This window comes from Cibotium barometz, chromosome 43 (assembly GCF_041138505.1).
Source record: "Cibotium barometz isolate CiBa-2024 chromosome 43, ASM4113850v1, whole genome shotgun sequence".
In the NCBI taxonomy this organism is placed as follows: domain Eukaryota; kingdom Viridiplantae; phylum Streptophyta; class Polypodiopsida; order Cyatheales; family Cibotiaceae; genus Cibotium; species Cibotium barometz.
The window spans coordinates 17,263,904-17,289,376 of NC_141088.1; the positions used below are offsets into that span (position 1 = coordinate 17,263,904).

A 25,473-nucleotide genomic window follows, 5' to 3' on the forward strand; every position below is an offset into this window, starting at 1 on the left:
TATGCATAGCCTATGCATAGCGTATGCAGTATGCATAGGCCGTATGCATAGGCCATATGTCATACGCATAGGACATATGCATAGGCCTTATGTATATGGCTTATGCATAGGCCGTATGCATAGGGCTTATGCATAGACCATATGCATAGGCTGTATGCATAGGCCATATGCCTATGCATAGGCCGTATCCATAGGCCTTATGCATAGGCCGTATGCATAGGATGTATGCATAGGCCGTATGCATAGGGATAATACATAGGCCATATGCATAGGGTATGCATATGTTATGCATAAGGCCTATGCATACGCTATGCAGAAGGCCTATGCATACGGCCTATGCATACGCTATGCATAAGTCCTGTAGGTTTTTGACCTAAACCTAACCCTGCCCAAGGGTGCAAAAACACAAAGAGAATAAGTATAAACAAAGAGAGCCTATGCCCTTGGTGGTTTTTTGCTTGAATATACCTATACAAAAGAATATCATAATAAATAAAAATATTAGTTCATTAGTTCATAAGGTCTATGCATAAGGTCTATGCATACAACCTATGCACAAGGCCTATGTATAAGAGGGCTATGCATAGGGCCTATGCATAGCCCTATTGCATAAGAGGGCTATACATAGGGTCCATTGCATAAGAGGGCTATTCTAGGGCCTATGCATAAGAGTATGCATAAGAGGGCTATACATAGGGCCCATTGCATAAGAGGGCTATTCTAGGGCCTATGCATAAGGGTATGCATAAGCCCTATATACATAAGGCAAATGCATATACGACCTATGCATAAGGCCTATTGCATAAGAGGGCTATGCATAAGCCCTATCGCATAAGAGGGCTATGCATAAGCCCTATGCATAGCCTAGCCCTATTGCATAAGAGGGCTATGCATAGGGCTATGCATAGCCCTATGCATAAGAGGGCTATGCATAGGGCTTATGCATACCCTATGCATAAGCCCTATGCATAAAACCTATTGCATAAGCTCTATTGTGTAATAGGACTATGCATAATCCCTATGCATATCCTAGCCCAGTTGCATAAGAGGGCTATGCATAGGGCTTATGCATACCCTATGTATAAGGCCTATGTATAAGCCCTATGCATAGCCCTATGGATAAGCCCTATGCATAAGCCCTATACATAGCCCTATTTATAAGAGGGCTATGCATAAACAAGCCTATTGCCTATTGACCTAACCCTAATCCCCAGCACCCAAGGGTGCAAAAACACAAAGACAAGAAGCCCAAATAAAGAAAGACGGCTTACGATATGAGAGGCTATGCCCAAAACCTTGCGAGTCACTTGAATAATCCTACATAAAAGAAACATAATAAATAAAAAAGTTAGTCCTCATTAACACATTAGTAAGCAAGAAGAACAAGAGAAAAAATATGTGATGAGTACCCTAAACCCTACTCTTGATTCATAAGTGAGTAGAAAAACTAGTTTATATTAAGTGATGAGTACCCTAAACCCTACTCTTAATTCGTAAGTGAATGGAATAACTAGTTTATGTTAAGCCTAAACCCTAGCATAATGCATAGAATGATTAATAGAAAGCTTTGATAGAGAGCTCTCCATCAAAACTCTCTATTAGAGCTCTATGCATTAGGCTGGGGTTAGGGAAAGGGAGAAAACGAGAGAGGGAAAGGGAGAGAAGCTCACAGAAAACTATGTCCATGAAAGCTTGAAAGAAGACATGAAACCATGAAACCATGAAGAAATAAAGAAACCATGAAACCATTAAGAAATAAAGAAAGTGCTTACCTTGGAGAGGAAGACTTGATTGATCCAAAACGCTTGAGGGATAAGTTCAGGTGGGAGGAAAACTCGGGCTGTAGGCGTACGCTATGCATGTGCAGGATAGGGAAAGTAGGTAGGTATTGACACACCTGTCGGTGTGATTTAGGTAGGAATCATAGTTTCGCAAGTCAATTGCTGAGCAGCGTACTTTCGCTCTGCTGTGCATCAAAAAAACGTTGTTGTGGTCGTTGTTTAGCAGAGCGAAAACCTGGGTAATTTTCTATTTGCAGTACTTGATGTTGTTGTGTGTTGTGTATGAACCCTAAATCATTTTTGGTGGCGAGGTTAAAGATATCTGACATTGATCATCAAGGGCCGGAAGTTGGATCCAAGGCATGGTTGAGAGAAAAAATTTGATGTGTGTGTGATCGATGCAAGGGCCAGTATATACGACAACGTCCTATAACAATTGAGCATGTTCAAACATATGGTCTTCATGAGGCAGTGGCATGACCAAGTGTGGATGATGACATGGAGGAGAACCATTATAGGAGAGTTCTAGGTAACATGCCACACCATTCGGTGACATCGGGTAAAGTGTGGAAGGTGGAAAGGCTTCATATGAAAAGCATGGCTAAGACTCATCTTTCCCAACCAATGAATGAAGTGCCTCCACCATTGCCAGATGAGGAGGAAGAGAATCTTATCATGGATGACATGGTGAATGACTTCTTTGGACGGGAGGTCATAGATGATAGTGAGCAAGCTCCAATGTCACAAGAGGAGGAAACCTTACACAGAGAGGCAAGCACACCTTTGTATGAGGGATGTTTGTACTCCACACTGCAAGAAAACTTGGAGCTATTGAACTTGCAAAAAACTTATGGATGGAGTGATGCAAGTGTCACAAGCCACCTCATTCTATTGAAAATATTTCCTTTTCTATATACTCTCCTTGCTAATATTTTGACATATGATTTCTTACCCTATGTTGTAGGCTTCTCAAAAAGATTCTCCCCCCTCAAAATCTATTACCAAACTCATGAGATGGGTGTCAATGCTCTCTATGCTAGGTATGGGATTACACAAAAATACATGCATGTCCCAATGATTGCATGCTATTCAGAGGGTTAATAAAAATGCAACACAATGTCTACAATATGGGGAGAACCGTTATAGGGATGATTTGCAAGGAGATAAAGTTCCCCGAAAGGTTTTGAGACACTTCCCTATCATTCCTCACATCCAACACATGTTTAAACGTAAGGGGATTGCATAACTCATGACGTGTCATGCTACTCATTGCTCGACCAATGGCATGCTACTCATTGCTCGACCAATGGCATCATGAGGATCGTAAGCTGATTCACTGGCATGGCAACATATGGAGCATCAATTGGCCAGAGTTTAAAGATGAGCCTCGTCACTTACATCTTGGCTTGGGGCATGGATGGTGTTAACCCATTTGGCTTTAATTCCACATCATGGTCGACTTGGTCTAATGTATAAGTGAATTACAACCCCCCTCCATGGGTGGCAATCAAGAAAGGTTATATCATGCTTGCTCTCCTTGTACCAGGCAAGTATAAGGTGGTAAACATGGATGTGTACCTCGAGCCTTTGATTGAGGAGGTTGAGACACTATGCCAAGGTATCAAAGTACATGACATTTCAAGGCCAATAAATATGCGTGAGGCAGAGGTGAAAGGAATTTTACTTTGGACGATGCATGACTATTCTAAGTTCTCGAAGTGCTTAGGTATCTACTTAAACCTTATATGCATAAGAGTTTAGCCTTTAAACTTTAAGTTATATCTCAATCATCTCAATCATCTCAATTTTAAAATAGGTTTGGCAACCTCCGGACATCATGCATGTCCAATTTGCGGACCATCACTTGTTTCAGAAAGACCCTCTACACTTAAGAAGGTGGTATATGACAAACATCATCAATTTCTCTCTCCTTCACATCCCAAACATGTGCCACATCATCGCTTGTGATGAGAGGTAGAGATTGGATTGAGGCATGAAGAAGCACTCCCAATCCACTACCAAATGGGATGTCTAGACACTCAATCTTCTTTCGACTTCCATATTGGTGTGACATGAAGATCAATCATCTCTTAGATCCTATGCATATCTTCAAGAATGTGGCAACATATATTGGGACCATTTAATTGGCAAAAGAGATACAAAGGGTAATTTCTATAAAAATTTTGCCATAGCTCCGCTACTATGACTGATAAATCTCAATTTTTTCTAAGGAATAAGGCTTATCATTAAGGAAATAATTAGAATGGTCTCTAATTGGATCATCAATCCATAATGGATTGAATCATCAATATATATAAACTAAAAGCATAGAGAAAAGCCATTAATTTGGCCTCAAGCATAGCTTAATCTTGGATTAAGGAAAAGCCTTATGAAAAGCTTCATTTGGATTGAAAAGGGTCATGAGTATGACCGTTTCTTAAATGAGAGAGAGAAAGACCATTAGAATTAAATGTAAGTAGAATTTTATGTAGTTCTTTACTATCATTAATCAATTAACTTCAATAGCATTTCAAAAACCATACCAATTAAGCTTCTCAAGCTTGAGAGGGATTGAGAAGAGAGAATCATTGAGAAATTATAGAAAAGATCAAAATTCACTATACTTATCTTATAATTTGCTTGATTCTTTGATCACGGTAGAGGCCCCCAACCAATCAATTGGTTTAGTATGTTGATGGAGCCACCATTGGGGATTGAAGAAAGAGAGAAGTATCAAAAACTAGTGAATTATTAAAGAATTCACAGTTCTTGGCTTAGGTAGAGTAGAGTAACAATGCATAAGACATTATATTTTTTTCAACAAGGGAAGGCTTCTATTTATAGGAAAAATTGAGCTCCTAACCAAACAAACTGATTCTAGAATTTTCCAAGTCAGTTTGGTTGAATTTGGACTAGATTTGGACCTAGTTTGGTTACTTTTTGATTCGGTTTGGTTCCATTTTGATTTGGTTTGGTTCAAGAGAGATGAGAGATAAAAATATCACATTATTTTTGAGTTTAAAACTCATTCAAGCATGTGAAATATGCACCTCCTTTAAAGAACTCCCCTTCCTTACATATGTGTCAAAATTTTATTGCTCATAGTTTTTTACTAATAAACCTTGTACATTTTCAACTTTTCATCTTATGTGAAATATGCACCTTCTTTAAAGAACTCCCCTTCCTTACATATGTGTCAAAATTTTATTGCTCATAGTTTTTTACTAATAAACCTTGTACATTTTCAACTCTTCATCTTATGTGAAATATGCACCTTCTTTAAAGAACTCCCCTTCCTTACATATGTATCAAAATTTTATTGCTCATAGTTTTTTACTAATAAACCTTGTACATTTTCAACTCTTCATCTTGTGTGAGCATTTACTCATTTTTGGGTATCTTCTTTTACAAATTGGATTTATATCCTCCCTACACATGGATTGATGCTATTGGCCCATAGGAACCTTAATTGGACCATAATCAAAACTTTATTCATTCTCGAAACTTATACAGTAAAGATAGAAGAACTCTTTACACTTCCATAAGCCCGTCCATCATATGGTCACAAAAGCAGCACTCACAAGCTGCACAAGTATAGGGTAACTCATCTATGGGAATGATTCTGCTGGTTATTGCCGCACCTATCTCAGTGGTATGAGGTGATCTAACAAAAGGACCTCTGAGAGGCAAGCCAAAAACGGGATAAAGGCATATCTTCTCATGAGGAAGAAAACACGCCAGTAAGAAGACCCGCTCAGAAAACCCAAGATGCCTTGATCTCATGACGCAGTAGTATCGGGGACCCAAACCCAAAGCTTCAATAACCATGGCCAAGCGGACATTGTTACGAAAGTGTTGCTGACCCCAGGGTGTTACCCTGGTTATGTTTTGATAGGTCCGCCATTTGGTCTGCGCTACAGAAGTTCTTAGGTGAGGAAAAAGTGAGCGCTCATACTGTTCTATAAAGTCTTTCTTCACAAACTCTCTTGCGTCTTGAAGGTGAGAAATCATCAGGGATAAAACTAATTCCTGTTGCCAAGCCATGAAGGAGATTAAGAAGGAAAGGAGATTGATGGGAGTAAGATTACTGTGAGCGACAAGTAAAGTTACGACTTATATAAAGGAAGGAGCTAGCGTAACCTAGAAGCCAACGGTAACTTGCCACTGAAGTTTTACCGTCTTTCCATGATTTGAGTTTGACACATTTTTCTATAGAAGGCATTAAGAATTTTGAGATGAGGAGATAAAAGAAACTTGTAGGCTAAGTCACCTACTTTCATTGAATTCAGATATAAGGTCACAATATCTGGGGGATAACTTCTTATACTCCCCAAGAGATAAAGAACTTCTTTTGAGCTGTACTCGAATGAAAACCAAAACCTTGGTATCCAAAACACCGATTCTCACTTCTGAACTCATTGTTCTAAATCCTTAAAACAGGTGGGACTCCTGAGAAGTATTCTAGGAAAAGGGTCTTCCTTTTTTTAAACAGAAACTTTCTTTTATTTTAGAGAGGGAATAATTATAAGATTAAAAAGGGAGATTCTTACTCCTGTATACCTCGAAGGCTGGGGAGGAATCTTACATTCTACCCCACTTAAAAAGTGCGAGATGTCCTCATCTCGCAAGGTAGAGGACAGCTCTTTTTCTTAAGATCCAATTTTATTCTGGGGTTCCTTATATTCTGGTCAACCCAACAGAACACTGGGATAAATATCCCTTATATAGAACTCATCATTAAATAACAATTCATTCAGATCATGTCATTCATATCTTTAACATGATAATGGTCCATTAGACCGAAAAGTTTCCTTCGGAACATTCCTCCAACCACGGAAATTTCAGTCAAGCAAGTTCTCAATTTGACATCCCTTAACTTGATCTACCGGTCAAGTATTAACAGTAGCAATCTAACAGCACAACCCACTAATCTCATAGTGATTTGCTGAATTCATTATCATCATTCTAGTTATGAATATCATCACAGGGACTCGTCCCATTCCCCCTCATTGTGGTTTCATTATATTTCAACTAATTTTTAAAAATCATCATTTTTCAATCAGAATTTTCAATCAGAATCCAAATCAATTCATCCATTCTCAAATAGAATTAAAAATCATATCAATCACATTCGAAATCATCATCTAGATAGCATTAACGCTTATAATTTCAAGTCTTAGATTTACTCGTATATACTGTCAGTAAAGAGCTGCAGTATACTCTCGGTATATACAGGTAGTCACGGCCCTTGGAATTATAAGGTAAATACTATCATGTCTAGGCCTCAAGCAAGTCAGGGATTCTATATAATTGCGGTACTTCCATCTGAAGAACCAATTACCAAATTATGAATTTCAGTTTGAATATCAAATTGTATGAATTATATCACACAATTATAACCTTTTTTTGTTTCTTGATAAATTTTTGACATATTTGTCTTCTCAGTTGATCTTTATTAACTAAATGCTCTGATACCAACTGTAAGATCCCGGTCTCCACCGCGCAACGGATTCGGGATACTAGCAGCGGAAGTAGCACTTCTCGCGCGGGACAGGGGTCCCACACTCGGGGCCTCACCCACGGATATCCGGATAAGAGACTAATCCGTCGATTGTTCCAAAACCGAACCCGAAAAAACTTCCTTTATCGGAAAGCACGGGCGATTCCACCAGGATTACTTTTTACTCTAACGTAGTCAAGATCATTTCTGATCGAGCTGATCCAATTGCATCTATAAGATACTTGGTCAGATCAAGGAAGAAACTTGCACTTGGATCATTGGGGTCAACGCTTTTTTCCCCATTCAAGAGGCACAGCCGTTGATTCCTATCCATAGAACAGTTACTGTCCGGGATTTATTTTATCTATCGTAAAAACAAAAGTTTGAGTCTCGATTTACGGATCCATCAGTCCAGCCTAACCCCATCCAGTCCCATGGGTTAGCCAACCGCCCAACCACTGTAGTGATGGGATCCAATTAAGAATTTGGTTAGGTTTTGTCCCGGGTACCAAGGAAAAGAGTTCCAAGGCCCCCTAGCCGGATGTTCATGCAAAATAAAACTAGTCACGCCACTCACACACCCAATATGAAATTGCCTTTTCACAGATTCAACCAGTTTAAAACAATCCTTTAATAAAACCATAGTATCACTGATCACCATCCTCCAATTTATCCAGTTGGTTCTTAATTTTTCCATCATTCCTTCATCAGAGTATCTATGGCATCATTGGCAACTAGGACGCTCACCACCTGTCCACTCAGGGGCCGTTTCCTAATCCCTAGCCCATAATACTCGGCAATATAATCACTTATCAAGATGGACTCTCGTTGAAGATCAGCAAGATCAACCAACAACAGATCCATATAAAGAGCCATGGACTCATCCATTGAAGACCAACAAGGTCAATCAACCAGATCCATGCCCGATTTCAGAAAACAACTCCTACTCTTGATCCAATATCTTCCTCGACGCACGCGTGGGTATCCTAGGCGACCCAGAGCCCGAGCACCGTATGGTCAGCACCCTCTAGGATCCTTCGCAGGTGACCTAGCGCTTCACTCATAGGCCGCTTCCTTGGCCCCTCATCCACCATACCGGAAGCTCACCATTTTAATCACACCGAGGCTAGTCAAGACCTCGGCCGACCTTGCTACGCGAGACGTCCTTCATTGACTCTCCGTCAGCAGTTGCAACTTTATCAGTTAGGTCTCCACGACCTTAATCACAAGATGGTCAAAATGCTCCCCCAGCATTCTTGACATAAAACAGTCATTTACAAACAGCATTTACAAACAGTTTACAATACAATTTCTATTTTAACTTTCATTTTTCCACATTATCCCTCATCAATCTACATTACTTATTCCATATTCCATTTATATGTATACTCATCCCATCATATCATTTTCGATCTCATCACTTCAGATTCCTTCACATCACATATCATATATTCACATCCATACATCCATATCTACATCCATACATCTATTTTCACATCCACATCTACATGCACATTCATGCATCCACATCCATACATCCGCATCTACATGCACATTCACATCCATACATCCACATCTATATGCGTACATTCACATCTACATGCATACATCCACATCTCTATGCATACATCCACATCCACATTCACATTCACCTCCATACATCTACATCTACATGCATACATCCGCCTCCACATTCACATCCACATCTATACATCTACATCTACATGCATACATCCACCTCCACATCTACATCCACATCTACATCTACATGCATACATCCACCTCCACATCCACATCTACATCTATACATCTACATCTACATGCATCCATCCACCTCCACATCCACATCTACATCTATACATCTACATCTACATGCATACATCCACATCTCCATTCACATCTACATCTATACATCTACATCTACATGCATCCATCCACATCTCCATTTACATCCTCATCTATACATCTACTTCTACATGCATACATCCACATCTCCATGCATACATCCACCTCCACATTCACATCCACATCTATACATCTACATCTACATGCATACATCCACATCTCCATTCACATCTACATCTATACATCTACATCTACATGCATACATCCACCTCCACATCTACATCCACATCTATACATCTACATCTACATGCAAACATCCACATCTCCATTCATAATGAAATTCTTTTAATTCATCTAGGATGATAGTTCCTAGAATATGGTAGGAAGTCCTCTTTTATGCTTTGAATGAAATTATTTTATGCGTAATTTCTATAAAAATTTTGCCATAGCTCGGCTACTATGACTGATAAATCTCAATTTTTTCTAAGGGATAAGGCTTATCATTAAGGAAATAATTAGAATGGTCTCTAATTGGATCATCAATCCATAATGGATTGAATCATCAATATACATAAACTAAAAGCATAGAAAAAAGCCATTAATTTGGCCTCAAGCATAGCTTAATCTTGGATTAAGAAAAAGCCTTATGAAAAGCTTAATTTGGATTGAAAAGGGTCATGAGTATGACCGTTTCTTAAGTGAGAGAGAGAAAGACCATTAGAATTAAATGTAAGTAGAATTTTATGTAGTTCTTTACTATCATTAATTAATTACCTTCAATAGCATTTCAAAAACCATACCAATTACGCTTCTCAAGCTTGAGAGGGGTTGAGAAGAGAGAATCATTGAGAAATTATAGAAAAGATCAAAATTCACTATACTTATCTTATAATTTGCTTGATTCTTTGATCACGGTAGAGGCCCCCAACCAATCAATTGGTTTAGTATGTTGATGGAGCCACCATTGGGGATTGAAGAAAGAGAGAAGTATCAAAAACTAGTGAATTATTAAAGAATTCACAGTTCTTGGCTTAGGTAGAGTAGAGTAACAATGCATAAGACATTATATTTTTTTCAACAAGGGAAGGCTTCTATTTATAGGAAAAATTGAGCTCCTAACCAAACAAACTGATTCTAGAATTTTCCAAGTCAGTTTGGTTGAATTTGGACTAGATTTGGACCTAGTTTGGTTACTTTTTGATTCGGTTTGGTTCCATTTTGATTTGGTTTAGTTCAAGAGAGATGAGAGATAAAAATATCACATTATTTTTGAGTTTAAAACTCATTCAAGCATGTAAAATATGCACCTCCTTTAAAGAACTCCCCTTCCTTACATATGTGTCAAAATTTTATTGCTCATAGTTTTTTACTAATAAACCTTGTACATTTTCAACTTTTCATCTTATGTGAAATATGCACCTTCTTTAAAGAACTCCCCTTCCTTACATATGTGTCAAAATTTTATTGCTCATAGTTTTTTACTAATAAACCTTGTACATTTTCAACTCTTCATCTTATGTGAAATATACACCTTCTTTAAAGAACTCCCCTTCCTTACATATGTGTCAAAATTTTATTGCTCATAGTTTTTTACTAATAAACCTTGTACATTTTCAACTCTTCATCTTGTGTGAGCATTTACTCATTTTTGGGTATCTTCTTTTACAAATTGGATTTATCTCCTCCCTACACATGGATTGATTCTATTGGCCCATAGGAACCTTAATTGGACCATAATCCAAAAATTTCTGAAAATCTAGACCCTTAGACTAAGGTCCTTTATACCCATTTCCAATTAATTCCAATTGCACATTGGAAAATTATATTTGAATTTCTGTTTTAGGGGAACTTATTTTAATAAGATGAGTTATTTTTTTATCCAAAAATATTCATAATTTGAATATTCTCTCTCTAGAATAATTTTCTCTCTCTAGGCTAAAACAGTTAGAAACAAGGTCTTTATATTTCTGAAGAGGGATTGATTATAGGGGAAGATACTAGGCATTGGGGGAGGAATCTTACACCTAAGGTAAGCTTTGAGATGCAATACATGGAACACATCATGAACCTTTGTTGAGGTTGATGGAAGTGCCAATTGATAAGTAACTTCACCAACGTGCCTCACCACCTTGTATGGCCCATAGAAGCGATGAGCTAATTTGGTATTCATGTTGCCCTTGAGAGTACCATATCTTGTCTTAGGAATCCTCAAGAATACCCAATCACCCTCCATGAATGCCAATGGTCTTCTACGAGCATTAGCATAATGTCTTATCCTTGCGCTTGCTTCATATTAGCTTTTGCATTATTGCAAGAGTGAATCTAACATTTCCATCTCCTATTTTACATTAGGATTCACCTCCTGAACCATCATTGGCATATTTACTTTGTACCCGTAGAGTGCCTCAAAAGGTGACATACCAATGCTCTCATGATGTATACTATTATGAGAAAACTCAGCAAGGGGCAACCACTCATCCCAAACACCTTGTGTATCATGGCAATAATGCCTCAAGTAAGTCTCCACCCACTTGTTCACCCTCTCAGTTGCTTATCGGTTTCAGGGTGATAGGTGATGCTAGGTGTCAAAAAATAGTCTCCATGATCTCAAACAATGTCCTCCAAAATGTACTCATAAACTTCACATTTTGGTCACTAACAATTTGTTGTGGCACTCCATGTAACTTGAACACATGATCCACAAACTATTTTGCAACCATAGATGCTGAAAATTTGACCTTGGAAGGAATAAAATGTTCTACTTTTGTCAAGCAGTGCACCACCACATATATGGTATCCCATCCCCTCCTCGTGTAATGTAGCCCAGTGACAAAATTCATAGAAATATGCATCCATTTGTCACCATTGAGAATGATTAAACGCTACACAAAACCATCGGGCTTATGTGTGGGATCCTTGTTTTGTTGACAAGGTAAGCAACTTATCACAAAAGCATACAGATCTTTCCACGTTCTTTTCCAGTAGAAACTCTTCCACACCTTCTCAAATGTCTTGAACAGTCCCATGTGCTCCAATAACGGAGAAGAATGCATCTCTTTTAATACCCTCTTCTTGTGGCTCGATGTAGGCACAAGGTAGACTTTACATTTATAGTAAATGAGTCCATTATAAGCTCAAAATGTAGTAAATCATCATGGGACCCTTGGTGTCATTTCCTCATTCAATAGGTACTCATGTTAGATATCCAATATCCAATCTTTATATACCTCTAAAATTTCCATGCATGTGCATGCCCACATACGTGACAATGCATCTATCACAACATTCTCTTTTGCTTTCATTTAAGAAATTTTGAAATCATAATTTTGTAATGTAGCCACCCATCTTCTTTGCTTGGAAGATGGTGTAGGTTGAGCCAAAACATATTGGAGCACTATATGATCACTCTTCACACAAAGAAGTGACTCCCATCCATGATCTTGAAACAAAATAGCCCTAATGTCTCTTTCACATTCATCGTCTTGAACTATAAATGGCTTCGTGAAGTCTAGGCATACAAGTATGTGGGCTGATGCATTCCCATAAGCTCTTGGAACCTCCTATTGACTATGGCATCCCAAAAAAAAGCCTCTTCTTACGCTTGTCTCGATAAGAGGAGCGGTAATATGAGCATATCGTTTAATGAACCTTCTATAGAATGATGACAAGCACAATAATCCCCTCAATTGAGTGGTATTTGTATGCGTGGGCCAATTCTTTACACATTCCACCTTCTTGGGATCCACCATAATGCCTTACTTACTATGTTTCCAAGAAATTCCTTGTTTTTGTGCCATAAATGTACACTTTCTCTCCTTTGCATACAAGTTGTTGGCTATTAAGGCATCCAAAACAGCCCTTACGTGCATCAAGTGCTCCTTCTCCCCCTTGCTATATATCAAAATATCATCAAAAAATACGAGCACCCATTTATACAGAAAGGGTCCAAGCACTTTGTTCATTAAGGCTTGAAACATTGCTAGTGCATTGTTAAATTTGCACCAATGTGATGAGCTATGGTGGATCAAATGCTAGAATCAACATCATTAGAAAAGAGATTAGATGATAATTAAGACGTGATTAGTGAGCAATTAACTGATAAATGTAGGCATGGATAATCAAAAACCAGCAAATTCTCATTAGGCCAATGCCTCAATTTATAGAGTTTACATCCAACAGCATCCAATCCCACTGATTTCTCCTTGATTCACTCCACCTCTTTTGCTTGATTCTCTCCACCTCTCCCAGAATATCTCCACACCTCCTAAATCTCCTAAAGCTACCCTTTATTCTCTTCCAGTAGATACTTCTCACCTTTTCACAGCTTCTCTCACATTTACAAATTCTCTTTTACAGCCTCTTGCCAAGGGCTTGTTCCCGCCGCACACACCCTATTCACTTGTATATTTCAACACCTCCCCTCAAGTGAATACTCCTAGCTTACCTGGACCCTATACCAAGTTTCCCTCTTACTTGATAGTCTGCGACCAATGCCTAGCACACCTCCCCTCAAGTGAATAATCCTAGCACACCTGAACCCTATACCAAGTTTCCCTCTTACGATAGTCCGCGACCACCAGTGCCTCAAGTCCCTAAACTCATAGTCCTTGACACTCTCTCTCTCTATGTGTCCAAGACTACTACAAGTGCCCGTGACTTTGACTAAAGTGCTCACACATACATCTACCACATGGCCTACATCATCGATGGCTCAAAGGTGGTTTTACTCTGTTGGGGCAGGTTACATTGGGTTGTGGGGTTTCTCTCTCTCTCTCTCTCTTATAGATTTTCACATGCCTCCTCACTTCTTGGAGCCTCACATCCTCTCTTGTCTTCAGTAGTCTTCTTGTTGTGTGGCAGCTTCTCTTCACGCGTCCATATCTTCCTTCAATGCTTCCTCTAGTTCTTCTTCTCGGTGTTGATCCTCCTCTTGGAAAGAGATGTTCTTCTTCTTTCATGGCTAGGGCCACGAGCTTGTCCATCACTTCTTGCTCCATGTGAGCAACATGTTTTAATGTATTGTTGACAGTTCTTTTGGGCTTTTGATGTTTATCTTGTGTCATTATGCAATGCAAACCCAAATCTATGCGGGAGGTCTCACCTCTTGCCTTATTCTGGACAAGGGTAGTGTCTGACCCATTTTTACAATGATGTATCACCCATGTGTGCCCAATACATAATGCATATAGCATTCATTCTTATGCGCATTCCCAAATGCAACGCTGGCTATGAATAACTTCAATTTGAGTGTGATTTGCAGGCATTAACCAAGGAGTAAATGCAAGATGATGATTACCATAGATTTATCAACATAATTTTACAAGAAATTACATTAAACTAAGGGTAACAAATCTGTACGGAATGGTTGGAGTATCAAACCATCTGCGAATTGCAATCTGAAGTTATAGGGATCTGTATCAGATACTAATGGTTAATTTGAACCCTCAATTGCACCAAAATATAGTGATTAGTACTGATTAATCATTGATTAGTAAATTAATCCTCTATTTTGTGTATAAAAAATAGAGTATGCGGGGAGTCCAGATCTGAGGCCTTAGAGTTCAAATGAGCTCAAGTCCTTTCAAGGCCATCAATAGCAATTAGTCTAGTAGAGGATTAAGCCAAGAAACACAAGATTTGATCAAACATTGAATGCTTAATCTCTGTTTTACCAAAGTCACCTACAGATTTGATGAAGAGCTTGGATCTCACTGTAGACTTGATCAAATCAAAAATTGTCTTCACCAGCTTGTAAAGCACCCTTGAAAACCCCTAGGTCCAAGAGGAATTAGAGCCATTGCCTCTGGAGCAGCAGAAATATCAGTTTCGTCTCAGAAAAATAGTGCCTACAAAATTACGTAGAACAGCAGCGTGCGCCGATGGTTTGAGGTTTTGTTTGAATATTGGGCTGGAGCACAAGGGTTATAGCTATGCTTGGCTAAAAGGATTTGGGCCAATTTTATGTGTGAAGGGGGAGAGAGCTCCTCCACAAGCTGGGGGTACACAGGGCTTGTTGAAAATAACTAAAAAATAATTATTTCTTAATCATCTACGAATCCTAATTAGCTAGATAATGGGCTCATAAATTTGATGGATGCTAGGCTAGGCTCTGATACCATGTTAAATTTGTATCAATGTGACGAGCTATGGTGGATCAAATGCTAGAATCAACATCATTAGAAAAGATATTAGATGATAATTAAGATGTGATTAGTGAGCAATTAATTGATAGCTTAATGTAAGCATGGATAATCAAAAACCAGCAAATTCTCATTAGGCCAATGCCTCAATTTATAGAGTTTACATCCAAGTATCCAATCGCACTAATTTCTCCTTGATTCACTCCACCTCTTTTGCTTGATTCTCTCCACCTCTCCCAGAATATCTCCACACCTCCTAAATCTCCTCATGCTACCCTTTATTCTCTCCCAGTAGATACTTCTCACCTTTTCACAGCTTCTCTCACATTTACAGATTCTCTTTGACAGCCTCTTGCCTAAGGGCTTGTTCCCGCACACACCCTATATTCACTTGTATATTTCAACATGCATTACACAACCCAAACGGCATAACCAAATAGGGGTAGAGACCCCTTTCGGTCTGAAATGTCATCGTGTACTCATCACCTTCTTTGATTCTTAATTGGTGATACCCCGATCTGAAATCAATCTTGGAGAAGAAACATGCACCCTTCAACTCATCAAGTCATTCATCAATCCTTGGAATAGGAAATCTATTCTTGTTTATAGACTTATTCAAATCCCTGTAGTCCACACACATGCAAAAGTGGTATCCTTCTTCTTGACCAAGAGTATGGGTGATGTAAAAGGTGATTGGCTAGAAGTAATCCATCCCATGTCCATAAGCTCTTGAACTTGCTTCACCACCACATCCTTCTCCACTTTTTACAATCTATAGGGTAGTTTGTTAACGATCTTGGTATGCGGCTCAAGCTCTATCCCATGATCCACCTCCCATTTTGGCAGCAAGTACTTTGGCATTTGAAACATATCCTCATACTCTCTTAACAATTCGTTCATACCTTTATGTATAACTTCCCCTTTTTCCTCATTGCTTTCATCCTTTTAAAGCTGTAAAACATATATGCATCCCATGTTCTTAAGCTCCCTCTTGAGTTATATTGCACTGATCATCTTGATACTTGACACGTGTTCCACTCAATGTAATCTAAATATTTCCATGCATGAAACTCATATTGTAAATTTATATGAAATAATCCGAGAGTTTCCATGCATGAAACTCATATACCCTTGCTGTAAATTCGTATGAAATAATCCAAGAGTTTCCAACCAATCACAACCCAATACGATGTTAATGGGACCCATATCCAAGATAAGTAAATCATCTTTACAAGTATAACCACTTGTGAGAACCAAATCCAGATTCTTGTATAACAATGTGCAATCCTTTTTTGCCCCATTAGCCACTTGAACTTTATGCCACACAAAGGTAAAGATATGGGCTGTAATTTGAGACTGCACATAGACCTCTTGTTGGCAAAGCTATGTGTACTCCCACTATCAACCAAAACATGTGCTACTCTTCCATTAATGCATGCCTTGAGCCTCAATGTACGTGCACATTTGCATCTGGCATAGGCATCACTAGACAAATTGCACAAATTAGCCACATGGCCTTTGTCATCACGAGCACATATAGACAGAGGAAATACATCATCATAATCAAGATTTCCCTGCTTTGACCCACCCAGATCAAAAGGAAACTCGCCCTCATCTTCAACTTCATTTGCATTATTATTGTCATCTTCTAAGCACTCTTCATAGTCTTCTACTTCCTCTTTTGCCCCATCTTTGCAAGACTCAGTGAGGATCATGCTAAGAGTCGTTTTCTTAGCATTGCACACTTTCCAATGATCTTTTCCCCATTTTTCTCTGCACACTTGAAGCATAAACCCTTTCTCTTCAAGAATACAATCTTCACCAATCACCTTGATCTTGTTAACCTCCTTTGCACAAATTTATTCCCACCATCAACATCGGAATACTTAGGAAAAGAGGTACCAAATCTAAAATTTTCTTTATCATCTTTTTCAAAAATAGTTGGAGATTTTGGAGGAGTGGAATAAGGAGTGACACCACTTGAAGATTTCCCCACATTTGAAGTACCAAATTCAGCCCTATTTCCTTCTTTGCTTCATAGATCTCCGCTAAGAGCATAGCCTCCTTGATTGTCTCGGGTCTTTGAGCTTGAACATCAACTCTTATGCTATTTTGTAGCCCTTTGATGAACTTATTCGATTTGTAGCCCTCACTCAAACTCTCCACATGAAGTGAAATCTTCATAAAGTCGTACATATAGTCTTTGACATTGCTTGTTTGAGTAAGGTTATCTCATTTGTCCATAATTTTTGATTGATTTAAGGCTAAAATGAATGTCCTTCTCATCTCACCTTTGAAATCCTCCCAAGTAGTGATTTCATAGCCATGTGTATTCAAGTGTCTCCACCATGCATGAGCATAACCTTCCAAATCTAAGGTAGCGAATAACACCTTGGCCCTATCACTACAAGGGCTAAGCTCAAAGTAAAGCTCCATCTTTTCGATCCATTCTTCAAATTCATCATTCGATGTGCCTTCTCCTTTGAACTTAGTGAAAGTAACCTTCTCCTTTGAACTTAGTGAAAGTAATCTTATCCTTGACACCCTTGAACTCCTCATCATCATCCCTATGATGGTCACGTGGCCTAGGATGAAGAGCACCCATGTCATTAAATTGGTGTGGCCTAATATGATTGGGTCCCAAGCTATTGATATGATGACTCGAATCATTGATGGTGCGGCCACCCAAGTCATTCGAATAACGATCATGCAATCTTGGAGAGGCATTCCAAGTGCCATGTAGAGGTGGTTCACCTTGAATGCAACACCTTTTCCCTTTTCCATACTTCTTCCTTGCATTGGAAACAAACTATACATCAATGTATTTGGCATATTGGCACTCACTTGGTGCATAGGCATGTTTGGCACATCAATCGTACATATGTGTAGGCTAGCGTAGGAACACTCCTTATGAGGTTTGACAACATATACTTGTTTTGGCAATACATAAGTTAGTAATACATGAGTTAGTAGGCTTAAACTAAGGAAATTCATAATGTTGAAAAAGTTGTTAGGAATTTGAGAATACCTTATCCATGTTAACTGTGTGTTAAATACCATTGAATGCAAATACAAGGGAGTCCAGTATGCTGAGAAATAGCTTGGTCCTAATTCTAGTTAATGGTTGTTATTCCACTAACTAATTGTTTTTTTATTGTTTTTTGATATTTTGGCATACTTCTAAGCTACTAATTCCAACAAGGCATGAAAAATTATGAAATGCATGAATAAAATTTGATAATTACACTCTAATTCAACCTAATGGAGCTCAATGCCCTTGTTTTTGGGATGGATCCCACTCCTAATCACAATTGCTAAGCTAATCCTTTAATCTATACAAATGACTAGATTTCACACTAGACCAACCAAACTTTAAAATGATCTAGCCTCTATTACTAGTCTTAAGCAACTATGCACACTTAGTTTGTAGACCTTCCCTATTTAACATTAAGCACATGGTAAGGTTGTTTTATATGTTCATACACCATCTTACAAAAGTTGAGTGTATGTTTGCACAAGTAAGATGGATACTTGCCTTACAATAAGGGAGTGGTTAACAATGGCTATGAGGGTGAATATGTGGTCTTATGTGGAATGGTCTTATCAAAAATTTAAATCCAACTTGGCCTCACTTTGCCCATGCCTTGAATCTCTTTGCTAGCTTGTCTCATCAAAAGCTTGCTTGGCCCTACTTGGCCCGGAACTCTGATCCACTTGGCCCAGGGCTTTGATCTCTCCACTCAATCATTTAATATGTCTCTATTGTTGAGATCCATGTGTCTTGACATTGAGATGGCTAAACATGACCACTTGGCTCAAAGGCTCTAATCATTGAATATGCCTCTATTGTTAAGATCCATATATCTTGTCTTTGAGATAGCTAAACATGACCATTTACTTGTTTTGTGGATTTCATTTGAAGGGCTCATGCTAAACCTTCATTTCTGTAGGAAAAAGGGCACACTTGCTGAGTGAGGGGTTCATTTGAGGTGTCTATGGGTGGCTCTTGGCCACATTGAGTGGTGCATTTGTGTGTGCTTGCCAAATAGTAGAGTTAGGTACCATCCATTTTGCAGGGTCATGCCTTCTCAGGCTTTCTTGGTTGACTTGACCTTAAAGATAAAGCTGTATTGGGCTGTAATATGGAGTGCATGGCTGAGAATAGAATGTTGTGCACATTTAACAACTTTTTTCATTCTCCTAGAAGAAGCCACAGTGGTGGTAGCTAATAATGTTGTATAGGATTGGTGATTATGGGGCATTGTGGTGTTTAAGCCTTTGACTCTTCAAGCAACATGATAAGTATTTTAATGTCTCGATTTTACATGGCATCATTTCAAGGAGAATTAGTGCATCCTCTTGAAAGTACAATTATCTCCTACTATCTCTCTATGAGGCATTGAATATGCTATTTGCTCCACATTCCCATGAAGATGCCGCACCGATGAAGAAGGCGTAATTTTGCTTGGAAATGCTAAATGTTCTCTGTAGGTACAGTAGGGTTTCCAGCAAGTACTGCAGGTACAATAGGGTTTCTGCAAAGCCATCTCAGTTGACCTCTTTGAGGGGAAGTAACATAATGCTATAAATATATATTGCAAAAACCTATGTGATTGAATCCAACATGTGCATCTTTCTTGCACTTTTGAGAGCATCTTGATTTGTGAAGCATGGCTACCAAAAAGGTTTCCATGATATTGCTTGTTGCAGACCAAACTGTGACATTACAATTCCACAATGACACAAGTCTTCCTATGATCTCACGAGCCGCATATCTGTATTTAGCCTAATATGTCTACTTCTCTCTTCTTTGCAATGATGACCCATCACAACAGACCACACATTTGTTCTCATGTATGGCACCTGGGGCCCTCCTTTCTATGCTCAATCTGCATTGATGTGACGTCTTCATACATGTAAATCATGGTCTTCTAGTGTCACCCATTGCAAGGCGGGTTGTTAGCATATTTAAAGTTTACTAGAATGGGTTCTTTGGTGGTGTCCTTTATTACACCATACTCAATGCTGGGGTTCTATATGCTCACAGCTTTCAAAATCGCCTTTGCGATTGATTTCAAGGGGCATGTCTCATCCTAGAAACTACTGCCCAATAATCTAAGATTTAAAATCTGTGTAGGCATTTGGGTGGGGGGGGGGGGGGGGGGCGGGGGCGGGGGGAGATAAGGGTTCAACAGACAAAATTTGAGCTACCCTTATTTTGAAAATATTGGTACATTCCAAGCATCCGTTCACCTAACAACCATAACTCTTAATATACTCTTAATGTACTTGTATTTACCTAGCTACAATGGAGACACATTGAGGTTGCCCTCATAAATAAAGGACACACAACTGGACTTGGCGTTGGGGCTGGATGCTAACTTTGTTTAGTTCTCATTAAAGTGAGCTTATTGAAAGTGTATTGTAACTGTACTTATGCAAGCAAGGAGCTTTCATATCATTTTCATTAACCACTTGAAGCAGTGCAAAGTGAGTATGCATACATCAAAAGAGGATACACTTTCTTTTGTGGTTTGTGAGCAGAAGGAAACATTAAAGACTAAAGCCAAAAATTGTTTTAAGTCAAAAAAAGGCAAGCTTTTGCTTTCCCGTGTATCATAACAAGAGCTCTGTCGCGTTCACACAACATCGATCATATATGCACATAGAAACATACTTGTGCTTTTCTTTAAAACCCCTTGAGTTGAACCAAACTATTTGGATGAAGGGATAAGACAGACATGATGTCATTGCTTCAACTGAAAAGAACAATGCTCATTGCCCTATGCATTCCTGTTTCTATTACAGATGTACCCCATGTATTCCACTGAGCTGCATGTTTATAGCTATCAGCCGATTCTGATGCCGAGGGGATTTTGGTAAACATATATATCTACAGAAAAGCTATGATATGATACAAACTCCAAAACAACGGTGTCACCACAACAACCTGTAAATTCATGTACATATACTCCCCCCACTAGACATACTGCCTTTTAAAATTGGCTTGGATGCCCTTCGAAGCAGCAGTTTGTCTGCAGTAATGTAGACATGCTCATTAGTGATAGCAACAGTCTTCAAAAGGCATGCCACTTGACAACTGCCTATTAGGATGAAGAAACTGACTGTATGCAGTGACACCGACATGACATTAAGGGGGTGGAGAGGCATCAGACATCTTATTTTGCACAGCCTTCACAGCAGCAACCCTTGCAGCATTTGCTGCTCGGTTCGCAGCAGCCACTGCTTTGTTCACTCTCTCGTCAACATGAGGTACCTCAAATGATTTGGCAGCTGCCCGACGAGCCTCCTGTACACACAATCACATGCACATCGTACCATTTTCGTCCTTGAATAGAGCATTACATTCTTTAAACCACAAAAATTCGTCATTACGTATGCCTTGTAGCTTCCCACGGAAATCCCAAAGACAACTATAAGGATAAGTCATGAAGTATGCATCCACAAAAATCCATCATTACGTATGCCTTGTAGCTTCCCACGGAAATCCCAAAGACAACTATAAGGATAAGTCATGAAGTATGCATCATGAAGTATACATACGCAAAGACAAGCTTAAGGACACGCCCAATAAATGTAAACAGCAACCCTGCAATGGTGTACCTGCACAACATGCAACACCTTGGAGTGGCTGACAGCAATAGCAGCACCCGATGCAGGATTCTGTGAGCTAGGAGTTCGTAGAATTCCAGCATGCCAATATCCAACTTGTAATTCCCCATTCCTAAAAGTGTACATTCCCAGTCCCTGCCTTTTTCCTTCATGCCATGCACCTTCATATCGATGACCATTGGCAAACTGGTATACACCATAGCCATGCATCTTGTCAGCAAAATATTCTCCAGCATAAGTGTCCCCATTCCTGCAAAAAACCCGTGTAATTAGAGCAAACCTAAAAGCAGGCATTCAGAACACATTGTCTGATTAGGTATTAGCAGAGTGGAGATAACATGGGGAGTGATAAAGCAACATAGAAATACAACACAATCAGCTACACTTTCATATGCACTTACCGAAAATGATAGTAGCCAGAACCATGCTTCACCCCCCATTTGAACTGACCCACATACCGGCTTCCATCTTCACATGTCTGCACACCAGAGCCATGGCTCTGCCCATTGGACCACTCCCCAGAATACACATCTCCTGTATAAAACCTGTAAACTCCATGCCCTTCTCGCAAACCTTGCCTGTATTGACCCCTATATCGGCTCCCCCGAGCCCATGTCTCAACTCCATAGCCATCATATTTGCCATCTACCCAATCCCCTTCATACCTCCCGCTCAGGTAAAAGTAGTACACCCCACTTCCCGAACAGAGACTTTGATGAAATTCTCCTTCATAGACATCACCATTGCTGTAGACCTGCACACCCTCCCTTGCATTCTTCAACCTGTCAGTCCTGGCCTTGGACCCAATTGTCCAAGTCACTGATGAGGCTTTGCTAAACATCTTCTTGTCTGTTTTATCAGCCATGAGCAAATCGGTGACAGGCTTCAAGCATGAGAAAGTGTAGCAACCCCAGCTTTGGCTAAACAGGGTCCTGAATCTGTAGACAACGTTGAGGCGAGGGTAGGCGATTCTGATGGATATGAGCACTGCACTGAAAAAGAAAACGAGGGCAAAGTAGTCAAAACCATCTGCATCGGGAGAGATGGGCAGGTGGCGATGATGGTGCGGTGAGACGCATGCGTAGAAGTAGACACAGGGGAAGGTGACCACCACTAAAAGGGGCAGCAAGACACGGCGTGTGAACCCCTGTATGCAGTCCCAGGCCAGGCTGAGGCGAGGGCTCCCTGTAAGGGCATTGTGATGGCAGTTGTCTGTATGGGTGCGCTGGTGGTGGTGGTGGTGGTGATGGTGGTGGTGGTGTGGACTATCTGTACAGCCACGGTGGTTGTCTGTAAGGCCATGGTGGTGAGGATGGGGGCTTTCTGTACGAATGTGGAGGGATCTTTTGGCAGAATGATTCTGTGCCAGCTCCTGCCGCCAGATTCTGTCTGTGCGAGTGCTGCCTGCAGAGACTCCTTCTTCCAAGCAAGAGAGGCTGTCAATGCTAAATTGGATAGTGGGCGATCGTGAGAGAGATGAAGAGGAGTTGCGGGGCAGCTTGAATGTGGCCATGATGCGTACAAACCACCCTCTCTATCTTGGCGCAAAGAGGGCCTCCCACCAGTAAAGAAAGCTCTCCTGCTGGGCTGGCTCTCCTGCCCTAGTGTCCATGCCCAGAAGCTCGCATTGGTCTTAAAAATTAGGAGCTCTTCAGAGTGAAACAATGGTTGTCGGATCAGAATTGGGCTTTAAGTGCCCACATCATACTAGGATGTAAGACAGCGATTAAGAAACAACCCATCCTTGTTTACAGACCCGCATCATAAACTGGTTAAGAGACGGAGATTAAGATCGAATACACATCACAGATTGGCAAATAAGAAGGCAATCGGGCAGCAGCCCACTTTTAATTACGCAAAACCCACTTCAAAACTACCTGTAGGCAAGAGATTAAGGGCCAAAGCTACCTCTGCGACGGAAGATTAAGGCCTGTGGGTACGCAAAACCCAAATCGTAATCTGGGTGGAAGACGGAGATTAAAAGCCAAGAAACCGTGCCAGCACTCAATCGACGATGGCTGGGGAAGAATGCAGCCTAAATATAGAACCATGGTACACAATGTACGGCAAGACCTGCCGGAAATCACACACAAGAGCTGCCCAATTCAGCATTGATTTACCACAAGTTACAATAATCACTCTAATTCTCTACTAAACGCATTTCATCCACAAGCATAGGAGGAGTAGAACTGTGCAGCATCATGCATGCAACTTGCAAGGTCATGCTCACACTCCTTTACATGACCCCCTCTTTTCTTTGTTGTTGAAATGACATGGCAACCCTTCACCTGTCATACGGTGAAATGTCACTAGATCCCCTTCATATTAGAAACATATTGACTTTTTCACCCATATCTAGGGCCTGTGCACCTACCCAACGATTTGTTTGTAACTTGACGTGAGTGTTCACAAGAAAAACAAAGGTCTAGTGCCAAATTTTCGGATTGAAGGTTTTCACGAATTGCACGTTTTTTGACCCAACCAAAACTAGCAGATGGTATCTGAAGGAGAAGCAGTCGGTTTATATATTTCTGGCTTTGATTGAGAACCTTATTCGCATGAGACCAGATGTGAAAATTTGGACTAAAGAAGACTATATATATGGAAGAGCAGACTCCCAAGGGTTGCACCACTGACTCTTTGTTTGCAGCATGTATGCAGTTGGCTTATCATGTACCTTAGGAACATTCATCTTTTGTTTGGGAGGAGGAGAGGTGGACCAAATATGTAGGCTACTTAATAGTGATTGGAAGTAGGATGGTTGTAAAAAGCGGTCCTTTTGTAAATGGTTGCTCTTCTTATCTTATAAATATAATTATCTTTTGTTCCAAAAAAAACAAACGTTTTTGTAATCCCTAACAACAATTGCCACCACTAGCCTTAGCTCTCCTCTTTCACTTTTGCTTAGTTCGTCTTCTCCTCCCTTTCACTTTTGCTTGGTTTTTCTTCTCCTCCCTTTAGATTTGTAGGCTTCACAAGTCATGACAAGGTCTCTTTCAATACCTGCTCAACCTCTCACACAACAAGATTGACAAGATTACATCATGGATCTTGCCCAGCGCTGCCACAAGGAGCCATCCTCACACCCTCAATAATGGCTACAGTTCCTGTGCGACCAATTCCATAATGCAACTTATGGGTTTGCTTGATTCAATTGCATGGCTGGTTTAATGAAGGGGTGTGAAGACACCTCGATGATACTCTCAAAAAAGTTCCAACAATTGTACATCACCATGTGCAATGGACTCGCATCCATCTCAGTGTTTTAAAAAAACCGTCTTAAAGCGTAATTTTTATGCTTCATTTGAAAAAAAGCAAGTTATAATTTTGCCTAGCCTTGAATTTAAAGATTCAAATTTTTGAAGTGTACCGATTAATCTATCCATTTTTTCAATAAAAACCGGTTGGTGGGCTTGAAAGTTATCTTTTTTTTCATTACTAATTAGAAGAAAAAAAACTTTTATTTTTCACTAGTGGCTAGGGAAAAAAAAAACTTTATTTCGTGACAAGATTCCTATCTTATCTTAGATATCCAACATCAATGTTAAGAGTCTTTTCTTTCACACATCAAAGT

The 25,473-nt window shown here is 39.7% G+C and overlaps 1 protein-coding gene across 3 annotated transcripts; it reads right to left on the reverse strand.

Moving 5' to 3' along the window:
* Positions 1-21,020: 21,020 nt before the first annotated feature.
* On the reverse strand, positions 21,021-24,103 carry LOC147613623 (uncharacterized). 3 transcript variants are annotated; one of them, XM_086781613.1, is made up of 4 exons: positions 23,808-24,103; positions 22,301-23,667; positions 21,891-22,149; positions 21,021-21,576 (listed from the first exon to the last, which is right to left on the reverse strand). In XM_086781613.1, exons 2-4 carry the CDS (start codon positions 23,410-23,412, stop codon positions 21,418-21,420), a joined length of 1,530 nt encoding a protein of 509 aa, XP_086637739.1. In that variant the 5' UTR covers positions 23,413-23,667; positions 23,808-24,103; the 3' UTR covers positions 21,021-21,417. The 3 variants fall into 3 exon arrangements, with proteins under 3 accessions (XP_086637739.1, XP_086637738.1, XP_086637737.1); XM_086781612.1 differs by having other exon boundaries at positions 23,777-24,103; XM_086781611.1 differs by having other exon boundaries at positions 22,301-24,103.
* Between the last annotated feature and the right edge of the window lie 1,370 nt (positions 24,104-25,473).

Bases quoted from the DNA above. Each gene is read 5' to 3' on its own strand.
- LOC147613623 (XM_086781613.1), bottom strand. From the start codon at position 23,412: ATGGCCACATTCAAGCTGCCCCGCAACTCCTCTTCATCTCTCTCACGA. The intron at 22,150-22,300 runs GTAAGTGCATAT...GGTTTTTTGCAG, and splicing joins TCTGGCTACTATCATTTTCG to GAATGGGGACACTTATGCTG. The intron at 21,577-21,890 runs GTACACCATTGC...TTGTGTGTACAG, and splicing joins AGGTGTTGCATGTTGTGCAG to GAGGCTCGTCGGGCAGCTGC.